At 35.5% G+C, this 13,202-nt stretch overlaps 1 protein-coding gene across 2 annotated transcripts in view; it reads right to left on the reverse strand.

The window, feature by feature from the left end:
* Positions 1 to 13,202, reverse strand: part of LOC106088422 (potassium voltage-gated channel unc-103) — a 57,247-nt gene that overhangs the window by 43,759 nt on the left and 286 nt on the right. For both annotated transcript variants that reach the window (XM_013253940.2, XM_013253939.2), the window contains exons 2-4: positions 12,088 to 13,126; positions 8,694 to 8,937; positions 3,277 to 3,458 (exon numbers count right to left, since the gene is read on the reverse strand). In XM_013253940.2, the coding sequence (XP_013109394.1) occupies positions 3,277 to 3,458; positions 8,694 to 8,937; positions 12,088 to 13,089 (1,428 nt within the window). In that variant the 5' untranslated portion in view covers positions 13,090 to 13,126. The remainder of the gene's footprint in view (positions 1 to 3,276; positions 3,459 to 8,693; positions 8,938 to 12,087; positions 13,127 to 13,202) is intronic.

The following is a 13,202-nucleotide window of genomic DNA, read 5'->3' on the forward strand; positions in this document are numbered from 1 at the left end:
AAAACTAAATTTAAAATCAAAAGGAGAAAGAACCCACAAATCTACAGAAAGGGGAAATCATAAAGAACAACAACATGAACAAAATAAATTACACACATTATAACAAAAGAAATTTAATTGTTTTTTTTTGTTGTTGTGAAATTTAATGCTTGGCTTTAAACCTATTTCTATTTCTATTAAGTTATCGTTTTTTTTTTCTTCTATTTTTGTTAAATTGTTATTTGGGGTGTATTATGTGTAAATGTCAAACTATGTACGTGGATATGTATTTAACAATAGGTAAATAGTAGGTAATATGTTTGTAACTTATTTGTTTGGGTAGTCTTTGCTGTTTTTGGTTTCGTTTGGTGCCAGTTTCCTCATAACGTAGAAAGTAACAAAAAGAAAACAAAGATCAAAATAGGAGGTTTGAAAACAAAACAAACATCGTTTTTTGAGAACACAGTGAAAAGGTTTTACAATAGTAAGTCTGTTTAAGTTTGAATTTAGTTTTGGAATTTATTGCATATTACTTAAAACGTCATGAAAAGGTTTAAAGTCGTTTAAAGCCAATATATAGATGTATATGTAAACAAATAAGTCTTTAATAATACACAACACTTTTAACTTACGTAGGCTTGACAGTGTCCGATTTTCCTTGTTTTTTTGTTTTGTTTTTCTTTTATTTTCATACAGCAAACTCACAATTTGTTTTTTTTTTTATACAATCGGACCAAGGAATTTGAAATGTTCTTAAGACTTTTGCGAGAAAACAATAAACAAATACAAATAAAATGCCCATTATGTGTATCAAATACGGTGGAGTATGTCGCTCATCACAATTGAAGGGCAGGACTCTTTTGACATTGGTGCCAGAGCATTATTTGTATACACCCTCCACCATAGGATGGGGGTATACTAATTTCGTCATTCTATTTGTAACACCTCGAAATATGCGCCTAAGGCACCATAAAGTATATATATTCTTGATCGTTGTGACATTTTAAGTGGAACTAGCCATGTCCGTCCGTCTGTCTGTCGTAAGCACGCTAACTTTTGAAGGAGTAAAGCTAGCGATCTTGGGTCTTGACTTCTTTAGCCTTTAGAAGGCGCAATTCTTACCCGATTTGGCTTCCAACGTTTGTGCGAAATATGGTCCGAATCGGTCCATAACCTGGTATTGGTGCCATATAAACCGTTCTTGGATCTTGAGTTCTTGAGCCGCTAGAGGGCGCAATTCTCATCCGATTTGGCTAAAAATTTCGATTTGACAAGGCGAGTTAATGGCGCCTTTAAATAACCAATGGCCACGCTGTTCCCCGCGACGATAGGTCCTTTGGACCGGAACGAGCTTCCACCTGTTGGAACCTGACGAGGATCGCCACCTCCACAGGAAAATGTGGCTACAACAACAAGAACCCACAAAACCACCCAGATGGCAGGTTTAAATAGTTTCATAAGGTTAATGATAACAAATGACTCAAATAGGAAGATTGTGAATAGAGCTCAATCACCTCAAGGAGGGGTTTTGTACCCCTCTATGGCTTTTGGATATTTGTCGGATTTTCAGGTCATTTGAAAAGGGCAGTTAAAGATTGTTGGCTACGAGGATAACGTTGTCATCATGGTGTGTAGCCTTTCAGAGTGCATATAGTATGCTGCCAAAATACTAGGTAACATGGTATGTTCAGAGGACCTCTCCTTGAGGTAATGGAGCTGCCACTCTCACTACTGAATGTCATGAAAAGTCATAACAATGTCAGCACTTTGACCTTGCGCTAGTCACATGACAGACTTAAGCTTGATTTGTGTAGGTGAGGAGGAGTCATAGACGGTTTTGCACCTATTGTGAGACTGCCCTGAAATTGCAAGAATAGATGCAGGATTATGGCTTAACAAAAACCTATTTTCCTGTCTAAATTGTTTTCGTGCAACAGTGCTTTTGCCATTTTGGACTACTATAGCTTTAAGTAGCATATTTGAGGGAGGTTCTGCCAGGCGGTCTGGCCGTTTTGTTATCCATTTTGGCTCCTAGTCTGGCATTGCACTGACGTACATTTTATCAGTGTTCTTCTGCGCTTTTGGTATCTTTCGGGGGCGACACAATAGACCGAAATTCCCTAAATGAAACTGATATTGAATGAGGTTGCTAGATGTGTTCCATTATATTCCCTAAGTTTAAAAACCATAACAACAGCAAACACAATTTATAAAATATTTATTTTGAAGTTTATATTTTGTACGGCGAATTCAAAAATGAGTTAACATTTCACATTCTCTCAGCTGGGTAATGCGGCCACCTGGTAAATACGCCTTGAACCTACTTTAAGGCTTCATAAAGTTTTGTGATTAAGGCCGATAGTATTTAATAGTTTTTCTCCCTTGGGCGAAACATGCAAAACTGTGAAAAAGAGTGAGCGGTAAAAAAACTTTGTCATATTCGTGTGTGATTTTGCTTGTCTCAGATTTTTGGCCAGTATTATCGTAAGAGGCTTAACAATATGTTAGTCTTATTAGTCGAATATGGCTTAAATTTTTTAGCGTTTAAAAATTTATTTTGGGGTTTTTTTTTTGTTCCTCCCATGCTTCTAGCTCACTATAAACTCTGCCCAATGTTAGCTCCAAAAAATGGGTAACACTTATGCCTATTGCAAGGATGTTAAACATCTTCATCTTTTTTATTTTCAAGCCCAAAACGTAAACTAGCCGATCTAAAATAAATTAGCTGTACCAATTATGTAGCAATACACAGTCAGCCGGTTTAACAATGGTGTTATTCACTTCATATTATCCACTCTGGCCCCTAATATACATATTTCCAAGTGTATCAACCTTCTGAAGAGGACTACTAATGACTTTCATCACATTTTAGTTCAAATTGTTCCATTACCTCCAAAGCAAGAGGTCGATGATCGTCAGATCCTCCTTCAATTGTGATGTGGTGCACCTGTTGTTCTTTTTTGTTCTCTAAAGCACAACGAGTCGTGACAGGTCCCACATATATTGTAGAATTTATTTTGCGCACATGACACCTCATTCACTATTCTTTGCTGCCTTATCGAACAAAAAAGACTGGTCTGAATGATTTTTTTTCTTGTTAAAGCTTTCTAAATTAAGATGAACTAAGATATTTAAATAAATGTTAAACAAAATACAATCCATATACAATAAAAAAAAAAAACAAAAATAAATAAACAAAAGTTACTATGCGTTTCTGTTATACTGAATCAAAAAAAAAACATTTACATACTATAATCAGCTAAAGTCAATCAATATCACCAATCCATGGGGACTTACCTCGTCAGTGTCGCTGCCCACCAGTAGCAAGTCAAAGGGTATAGCCGCCACCAAATCTATGAGAAACCAGCCACTCAAGTAATGGACCGCTATGCGGCCCGGATGGGAAACGACCTCATCTTGTCCATTAACGAATGTAGTACGAAAATTGATTAAGATATCAACGATAAAAGTGACATCAACTGAAAGAATGAAAGTTGGATTCTAAAGTGAATGAAATGATCGAATGAAAGAGGGAATTGGTTACAGCTGCATGTCTTCCTTTTCTATTTCAAATTGAAACAAGATCCATGCATAGATTTCTGAAATTGAAATTTCTTGATTAGCCTTCAACTAGAACAATGGGCAAAAATGGGAAGTGGGCTAAAATGATCACATAAAAAAATATCATAAATTTTATTTGATCTCTCGTTCTGCGGAGCTTTGGAATAGTGTCAAATTGAAATGCCTTAATCTAGAAATTTCAAAAAAAAAATATCCCTTGAAATAGTCCAAAAAAGAAATAGTAGATGCTATTGATCATCGCTATTTAACAATCACATATTTTCAAACAAACGAAACCAAAATAAAATGAATAAACTAACATCTAAGTTGTATGTTATCAATTCAAAAATTCAACCAATTATCTCGGACAAGTGTTCTGAAACATGATTGAATTCTTAATCCTTCTTACCTGATTCGGCTGTCATTGTATTCACACATGTGTACATAATGCCTTTTAATTGTCAAAAGAAATTCCAACCCATTAGCATCGTCGATGATGATGAGTCTCCACTTTTATTTTGACAATTAAAAAGTTTTGGATTTTAATTTTGTCTTTTTGAAATAGGTATCAGAGACCCCATAAAGTATATGTATGGATTTCAAGGATCAGAAAAGACTGATCTACTTTTATGTTTGTATTCATCAGTGTGTTGTATACAGCTACGCTTAAAGCTTCCTTTTATAAATTTTAAAGCAGCATACATATGCCATTGTTTGTGTTTAGTTTCCATACAGAATCTATCAAAACATTTAACGACCTTTACTTGCAGTTTGGTATTATAGAAAGCCAGATGCTACGAAGATGAAGAACAACTGTGGTTGTGAGATTTATTGGTCCCTGTGCAATTTGTGAAAGCCATAGAACAGCTGGTGCCTTCCCTTATTTGATTTTTGATAACATTATTCTTTATACTATACAATACTATCCACTTAAAATATTAAATCAAGGGTAATATCTGAACGTTAAACAGATCCTTTACTAAAGTTTTCAAAAGTGCCTTGTTCTAGAGATGAGCTTACTAGCCTCTTGAAACCGCTAGAAACCATACTAATTTGATGCTTAAAGTGTTTGGGCCATTTGAGACATTTTAAACCTCATTTTTATGTCCACAACTGATGGGTTATTATTCGATATATACATTTCCGACCTTATACAGTATATGGATTCTTGATCGTCGTAAAAATCTAAAACGATCTAGACATGTCCTTCTGTCTGTTCGTCCATCTGTTGAAATCTCATTGCAGTCTCTAAAACTAAGATATTAATCTGAAACTTTAGACAGATTATTTTTCATAAGTTCGAAGATTGGCTATATCATGATATAGCCCCCATATATGCCGATCTTCCATTTTAATGTCTTAGACTCATTAAAGCCACACTTACTTACCAACTTCTCTGAAATTTTAAACAATGAGTTATGCTACGGCCCAAATCCGTCCAGATTTGGATATAGCTGCCATATACACCCATCTCCCGATTTAAGGTTTTAGGCCCATTAAAGGTGAATTTATTAACCGATTTCGCTAAAATTTGGCATAATAAGTTGTGTTAGGCCTTCGAAATTCGTTCGTGAGTATGGTCAAGATCGAAGAATATTTGGATACAGCTACCATGTAAGCAGTGATTATTACCTGATTTCGCTGAAATTTGGCGCAGTGAGCTTTGTTAGGTGTGTTATATTTGGCTATAGCTGCCATGTAGACCGATCTCCCAATTTAAGGTCTTGGTCGAACATGGATAGTCCGTTGTCAAAGAAGAAGGCACATCTGAATATGGTTATCAGAATTATAAGAGATCATAATAAGCTTAATAAACATATGTCTACTTTTGGCATTAGGAATTATGACATCTGTTGGTGGTATCATGAGATTAACGCCTTGGAGGACAGCTTTTACATTTTTTGTCAATGCCTTGCTTTTGTGTCAAAGTAGAAACAGTATATTGGGTTCTACTTTCTTTCAGGCATTAGAAAAACTGAGAGGCGTAAATCCGTATAGGATGAAGGCCTTTGCCTTTTCATTTGAGTCGCACCAGAAATTACGCTAACGGACGATTAGCTTTGTGAAGAGAATTCATCGGAAGAAGAAGAGGAATCGCAATGGGCCTTAATCTGGCCAACCAACCCAACCTTAGGTCCAGGAACCATAAAAGGGGCATTCACTGTTCGATTTCGCTTAAATTGGGATCGGATGAGATCGGTCTATACTCGGATGCTGCCACCTACATGTACCTATCTCCTCATTAAAGTTCTTGGGCCTATAAATGGTGAAATTTTTAACCAATTTCGATTTCCCTCCCAAATATGGTGGAAATCGGACTATATTTAAATATATTGGGTTGCCCAAAAAGTAATTGTCGGTAATATAGTATTGTAGGAATATAGTCGGCGTTGACAAATTTTTTCAACGGCTTGTGACTCTGTAATTGCATTCTTTCTTCTGTCAGTTATCAGCTGTTACTTTTGGCTCGCTTTAGAAAAAAAGTGCGCGAAATTTTGTTTGCATTTGTTTGTTTGGCGTCAATTTTAATATGGGTACCAGATGTATTAAAGAAATTCTTTTAACAAACCGAATCAACGCTTGTGATATGCACCTTAAACGCAATAATTTCGATCCGCTATTAAAACGAATCATAACTGGAGATGAAAAATGGATTGTTTACAACAACGTTAGTCGAAAACGATCATGGTCCAAGCATGGTGAACCAGCTCAAACCACTTCAAAGGCTGATATCCACCAAAAGAAGGTTATGCTGTCTGTTTGATGGGATTGGAATGGTGTGGTATATTTTGAGCTGCTTCAAAGGAACCAAACGATTAATTCGGATCTTTACTGTCAACAATTGGACAAATTGAATACAGCCATCAAGGAGAAGCGACCAGAATTGGTCAATCGTAAAAGTGTCATATTCCACCAGGACAACGCTAGACCGCACACATCTTTGGTCACTCGCCAAAAACTGAGTGAGCTTGGCTGGGAACTTTTGATGCATCCATCATATAGCCCTGACCCTGTACCATCAGACTACCATTTATTTCGATCTTTGCAGAACTCCTTAAATGGTAAAACTTTCGGCAATGATGAGGCTATAAAATCGCACTTGGTTCAGTTTTTTGCAGATAAAGGCCAGAAGTTCTATGAGCGTGGAATACTAAATTTCCCAGGAAGATGGCAAAAGGTTATCGAACAAAATGGCAATTATATATTTGATTAAAGTTCATTCTAAGTTTTATTAAAAATGCATTTACTTTCTTTTAAAAAATCCGCAATTACTTTTTAGGCAACCCAATAGATGCCATATTCTGCTCTACCGTCTAAAACAGTGAATTGTATTAGACCCCTCGGTGTCCTTGCCGAGTTTTGTCCCATTGCGAACATATTTCGATATAACTGCTATGGATTCATAATTAATTCATTTTTCACCGTATTATGACGAAAAGCCTTGGTGGGTATCCAAAGCTCGGCCCGGCCAAACTTAATGCCTTTGAACTAGTTTTTAATATTTTTGAAAATCATATGTAATATATACCCATAAGGGATCAATGAGTCCTTAAATGAAGAATTCGGTGTAGGTCCATATTTTATATGCCGTGAGAAGCTTAAAGACTTCGTATGGCAAAGAGGGAGTAATGAATGGTCTATAATTTATAATTCAACTACACAGATACATATGTATATGGAAGCTGAATTTCGATTTGAACCGCATTCGATCAAATCTTGCAATGGTACTGTGGAAGCTGTTATTAAGTCGGAACCAAAAATAGTATAGGAATGCTAAATGTCAAAATTCATAAAGAGCGATTGTGTGTTTAGTATTGCTATTGATTGATCCGATTACTTCAAATTCTATATAATCTATGCATATCAAAACTGCTATCTGCATTTGTACACAAAAAATAAATTGAAAGGAAATAATACTGAAGTAGCTACAGGAAGTAGCTCTGCGATGTGCTTTAAATAAGTGTTGTCACATACTGTATCTACAAGTCTTTCCTCATGTAGTCATCAAATACGTATAGAGCACGATCTAATCGGCATGTATTCCCATATGTATTGTACTTTTTTACAGACACCTGTCAACATGTATGTTGGACGAAAAAAGAGCTCTAATTAATCAAAAAAAATGCATATTCATTCCAATATCCATTTTTCATATTAAACTTTTGTACGTATCACACGATTTGTGCAGCATTTGAGCTATATATGAAAAAACCAATGAGAACACATATCATGTAATACCACAGTATTGATATTGAAGACGGATATGACAAAATCCACTTAGAAAACTGAGGTAATCTGAATAGTTTGTGTATACATTTTATCTCCAACATGACTAAATTAAGTAAAACATGACTTCTTAAGTTTCTAACGTCACCTTTTAAATATAAAGGCAATCCAAATTTTCATATTTACATTTCATTAAATCGCCAATCTTTTCAATGTTATAACCATTAACGAATCTACTAATTATACTAAAATGCTCTGATGACTGATTATGACTTCAAATAATCATATTGTTAAATATTTTTCAACAATTATTGTTCTATTTAAATGAAAACTTGTTGAACCTAATTGTACTTATCAATTTACCAACCCATGCTTTATATAAGACATTGTCTTTCGTATGGGTTTTATCATAATAAAATACAAAAATATTTATTCTGAAGATTATGTTTTAGTTGTTGTTGTAGCAGTGTGTTGTACAGTTACGGCCTTATTCAAAAACTTTATGAAGTTAATCTGTTACATAAACCTATTTCAAATCTACAATAAGTTTTCTGAATAAGGCCGTTAGGCGGCAGCCCTTACCGATGAAGGGCTCCATCGGGCCAATACGGGACGTACAACCGGCTGCCATGGGATATTTTAGTCGCACTGTCTTGCCGTTTTTTGATTTTTTTATATAAATATTAAAATTTAAATATTTGGAATAGAATATAACCTCAGTTTTTCTTTTGGTTTTAAAACAAACAAGGTCCAATTGCCAAGGTCGTTAAATGTTTTTAAGAGTTCGTGTGAAATTTCATGAGAGAGCAACGAAATAAAAAACTCAAAAGTTTGAAGAAGAAGAAGATCGTATTTCCTGATCGCAGTTAAAACTCATTTTCAAGTTTGCCTTTTTGTATAGGTCATTGTTGACTTCTTCTAATTACCTATAAGATCCACAATAACTATAGGATCACTGTTTATATACTTATTGGTACGTCTCTGATAATCTTGTTCACCCAATAAAAATGCAGCAACATATGGGGTAAATATAGCCGTGTACATAACCAATATCAAAATGACCCAATCCCAAACAGCCTTGAATGGAGAGTAGTGAAGAATTGTCCAACGATGTGTTTTAGCACCCATACTCTTTTGTTCCGGCAGAACATTGGCTCCTAATGACAACACCTGAAATGTGAAAAAGATAATATTATTCATTCTGTGGAGTTAAAATGTTTATCTTTTAATAAAAAATATTGTATTGTATTATTTAACTGATGATCAGTTAAAGTTTCTTAGTGAAAATCTATGGTTTCTTCTTGATTGTACTTCTTCTTGATTGTAGCTCGGAACTGTTGGTTTAGTGAGTCAAATAAACATTAAATTGACAAGAGAGATTTGGCTTACAGCAATGGAGACGTTTTAAATTTCTAATGCTCCATGAGGAATAACGAACACTCAAAACTCATGTAAATAAAAAAATTTATCGCGCTAAATCTAGCTATTATGTCAACTAGCCCCCAGGCTAGTGCTTCAAGAAAAAGTGGAAAACAATACGAGAAATTGTTTGGACAACCTACACTCAATGTGCATAATATGCACCTTACCGTGTGTCGTATATCACGCACAATTTTAACAACTGACAAATATCCGACCATATGGAAACATTCAAAAAGTGCCAACATCAAAAATTGAAATGAATATTGCCCCATATCAATTCTGCCTTTCTTTTCAAAAGCTTTTGAAAAGATAATCCACAAGCAAATGAGCCCATACTTAAACGAGCACCGCCTTCTATCCAGCAAACAATCTGGCTTTGGGCCAAGACACAGTTGCGTTACTGCTTTAATTGATGTTACTGATTTTTTTTTTAGTTTTTCTGCTTCTGCTGTGTTATTGGATAAAAACCATCTCTTCCAACGAATTCAGTTGGTTGTAATTAAGGATAAAATGTCGAAATCTCTGCAATTGATTAAGGGCGTTCCGCACGATTCGATTTTGGGACCACTGCTTTTCCTATATACGTTAATGATGTTCAGCTCTGTCTGGGGTTCGCCAAATCTGAAATACGTCAAGGTTTTAAAAAAAAATTAAGATTTGGGCATTATTTCCAACTGGGCTCATGCCAACTACCTTCATATAAACCTTAAAAAATCAAACTGTCTTTTATTTTCAAATCGCAACCACAATGTTATTACTGAAGAACGTATGTATATTAATTGGTGAGCATTTTCATGATTAAATCGATGTGTTGCCGTAAATATTTATTTTTATTAATTAAGTCTGGCTAATGAAGGTATCTTTAATAATTTAAATGTCAGACTGATTTTCAATTCTTTTAGGTCTTCCATGATTTATCGATGTATAGCAATAAACCAAATTGAATGTTTTAGGTTAAAAAAATAAAAATCGAAGCAGAAATGCCTTCACATTCAAAACTGACAGATTTTTTTACCATTAAATTCTGTCCCTATCCCATCGATTTATTTCATCAAATGTGTACTTTATGGCCAAAAAATCCGTTACTTGTAGGCAAACCGAAAACTTCGCTTGAGTTCTTTAAAATAAAATGTCAAGCCAATTGGCGCCATAATTCCAAAGATACGCTCAATCTACTTTTGGAAAATTTCAAAGCACACATAAAAAATATAGACCTAAATTTGACCGATTAAACATAATATTGGCTTATACAAATTTTTTCAAACAAGGTGTTAATTGCTTTAATTATTTTTTGATGCAGAAATTTGAAATTGTTAGTATCACAGCAGAGATTGGTAATAAGGCATACATAGACTATATTTTTAATTGTGGAATTAAATGGTTATTTAACAGTATAAATTATGTATTGATCAAGATTATATTGAGTTCCCTTTTCCCCATATGTAATGCGAAAAGAAGTGCGAATGAGTCAAATATATTTCTACACGCAAAAAAATAATTCGTTTCATATGAAAAAATTTTTCGCCAAGTAAACTTATTTTCTTAAAAACGTTTACGTTAAAACCTGTTGTTGTTGTTGTTGATGTTGTCACATGTGAAGTTGTTGATCCTCGTCAAGCTCCTGTAGATGAGTAAGCTCGTTCCAGTCCAAAGGATCGATCGCCGCGGGAACAATGTGGCCATTAGTTATTTTAAAGGCGCCAATAACTCGCCTTTTCGTATCGAGCATCATAGGTACTCAGTATTTGTGCAAGAGCCGGTGCCGCCCGGCCTCTCACTGAAACTATCTGCTCGATACCGCTGATTGTCCGCGACTGCCGTTGCAGTTACTTCGTATGGAGCGTTTCACTATCTGTCCGGTAGCTCGCAGCAATGAACACCACATTGATCGGACCTCACTGTTCCAGTCTGTGAGGTACTCACAGCTACCCCGTGCTGGTTACGACAAAATTTCACGATTTTTGTCAAAAATTCTTGCAAGAATTTGTGACAATTATAAAGCCTTTTTTTATACCCTCCACCATAGGATGGGGGTATACTAATTTCGTCATTCTGTTTGTGACTCCTCGAAATATTGGTCTTAGACCCCATAAAGTATATATATTATTGATCGTCATGGCATTTTAAGTCGATCTAGCCATGTCCGTCCGTCTGTCTGTCTGTCGAAAGCACGCTGACTTCGAAGGAGTAAATGAAATTTTGCACAAATAATTTTTATTTGTGTAGGTCGGTTGGGATTGTAAATTGGCCATATCGTATCGTATGGCGAAACTTAAAAATTTGGCGGCTATTGAAACAAGTTTACCGATAAAGAGCTTTTGGTTTTACAACAAAAGAAAGGTACTTTTACCGTAGGCAAAGTTACAATAAACACAATTAGTTACATTCAATAATGATACGTTTATTGTTAACGTTTGATATGTTTAAGCGAAACGCTACATGGCTACAATCAAAGAAAAACTTCAAAATAAAAGTATTTCGTTTCTCGTAAATATGCCACAAAAGTTTTATTTTTTGCGTGTAGCTTCTATCACATACAGATACAAAGAGGCGTGGCTATACAAAAAAAATATTCAAGAAAATTAGAAGTGTGGTTTTTATCTCTGCATAAAATGCACTTTTTTTGTTATAATTTTTAAGATAAACTAATTTATTGTGAAATATTTTGCGCCCTATATTGCTAAAGGATGCCTCCGGGATACTTTTTTGGAAACCACAAACCGTTAGAACATTGCATTTGGGACCATAGTGCGTAGTTAAACGCTTTTCGTAAATGTTTTAACGTCCAACGACACCGGTTTACCCACCCCACCATATGTGGGTGCTTTTTGTGAAAAAAGAGCCTTCGTTTTTTTTTTGTCAAACAATCAAGTTGTTATTTGGAATTACTTTACTTACCGTTTCGACGGGGTCCGGAAATTTTATTTCCATTTTTGGGCTTAATAACGCCTCTTTGTCCAGAGTGTCTTCGCCCAACTCACTGACGTGTTTGGAGGACAACTTTCTTCCGAAGATTTGCGAGGAAAATTTGTATTTGTTGTTGCTGCTGGTATTGTTGTTATTAACATTCTTTCTCTTCTCATCGGGGGTGGTCTGGCAACTTTGAATGTTGGATTTGGAGTAACCCTGATCGTAGCTGTAACCATCGGATTTTGGTATTTTCTTACTCTTTTCGCTGATGTTATCCATCCCGCCCAGACTCGTTTGTATGAGCACTGCTTTGTGACGTTGCTTTTCGCATTTGTCACACGACACAATGCCCATGTCCGCTTTGTACGCTCCTGATTTTAGCGTACAGTTCTCCATAGTCGAATGGGGTTGGTGTAGGTGATGGGAACCCACCACCTTCTGCTGTTGTTGTTGCTGCCTATACAATTGCTGTTGTTGTTGCTTGCGTTTATGTTGTATGGCCTCGTATGCATTGGAGCCATACTTTTTGCCCTGCTTAAGATTTTCATGCAGGCAATTTTTGATGTTTTCCAAGCAATTCTGTGACAACTCATTTTTAGCACACTTCCTGTACATGAACTCGTCTTCGCCATCTTCAATGTTGGTCCGCAGTATCTTGTGATACATTCGGAAGTTGTTGGGGTTCTTTTGACAATTGTTACGTAAAAAATATTTGCCATTCTCATCTTTATGGGAAAAGAGATTGGAATTCATCAAAATATCCGACACAAACACACTTTTCTTATTCATTCTATTGGCCGTGCACATCATGGAGAAGAGCTCTCGCTCCACGAATTTCAGTTTTTGTTTGCTTAAGATTTGGAATTTCGTTTTACGCGTTTCCACTAGGGGGGGAGTTTGCTTATTCTTCGATACGTAAATTTCACATTGGCGTAGAATCTCGTCTAATTTACGTATCTCATTTAGTTCAATGCAGGATTTCTGTGACATAATGTTGAAGTGCTAATCCGAAGTGCGACAAGAACATCTTCAAAAATACAAAAAATTAAAAAAAAAATATTAGGACGAAACGTTTCACATGTATTTTTCGTTTTCTTCATATC

Source organism: Stomoxys calcitrans, chromosome 5 (assembly GCF_963082655.1).
Source record: "Stomoxys calcitrans chromosome 5, idStoCalc2.1, whole genome shotgun sequence".
Taxonomy (NCBI): Eukaryota; Metazoa; Arthropoda; class Insecta; order Diptera; family Muscidae; genus Stomoxys; species Stomoxys calcitrans.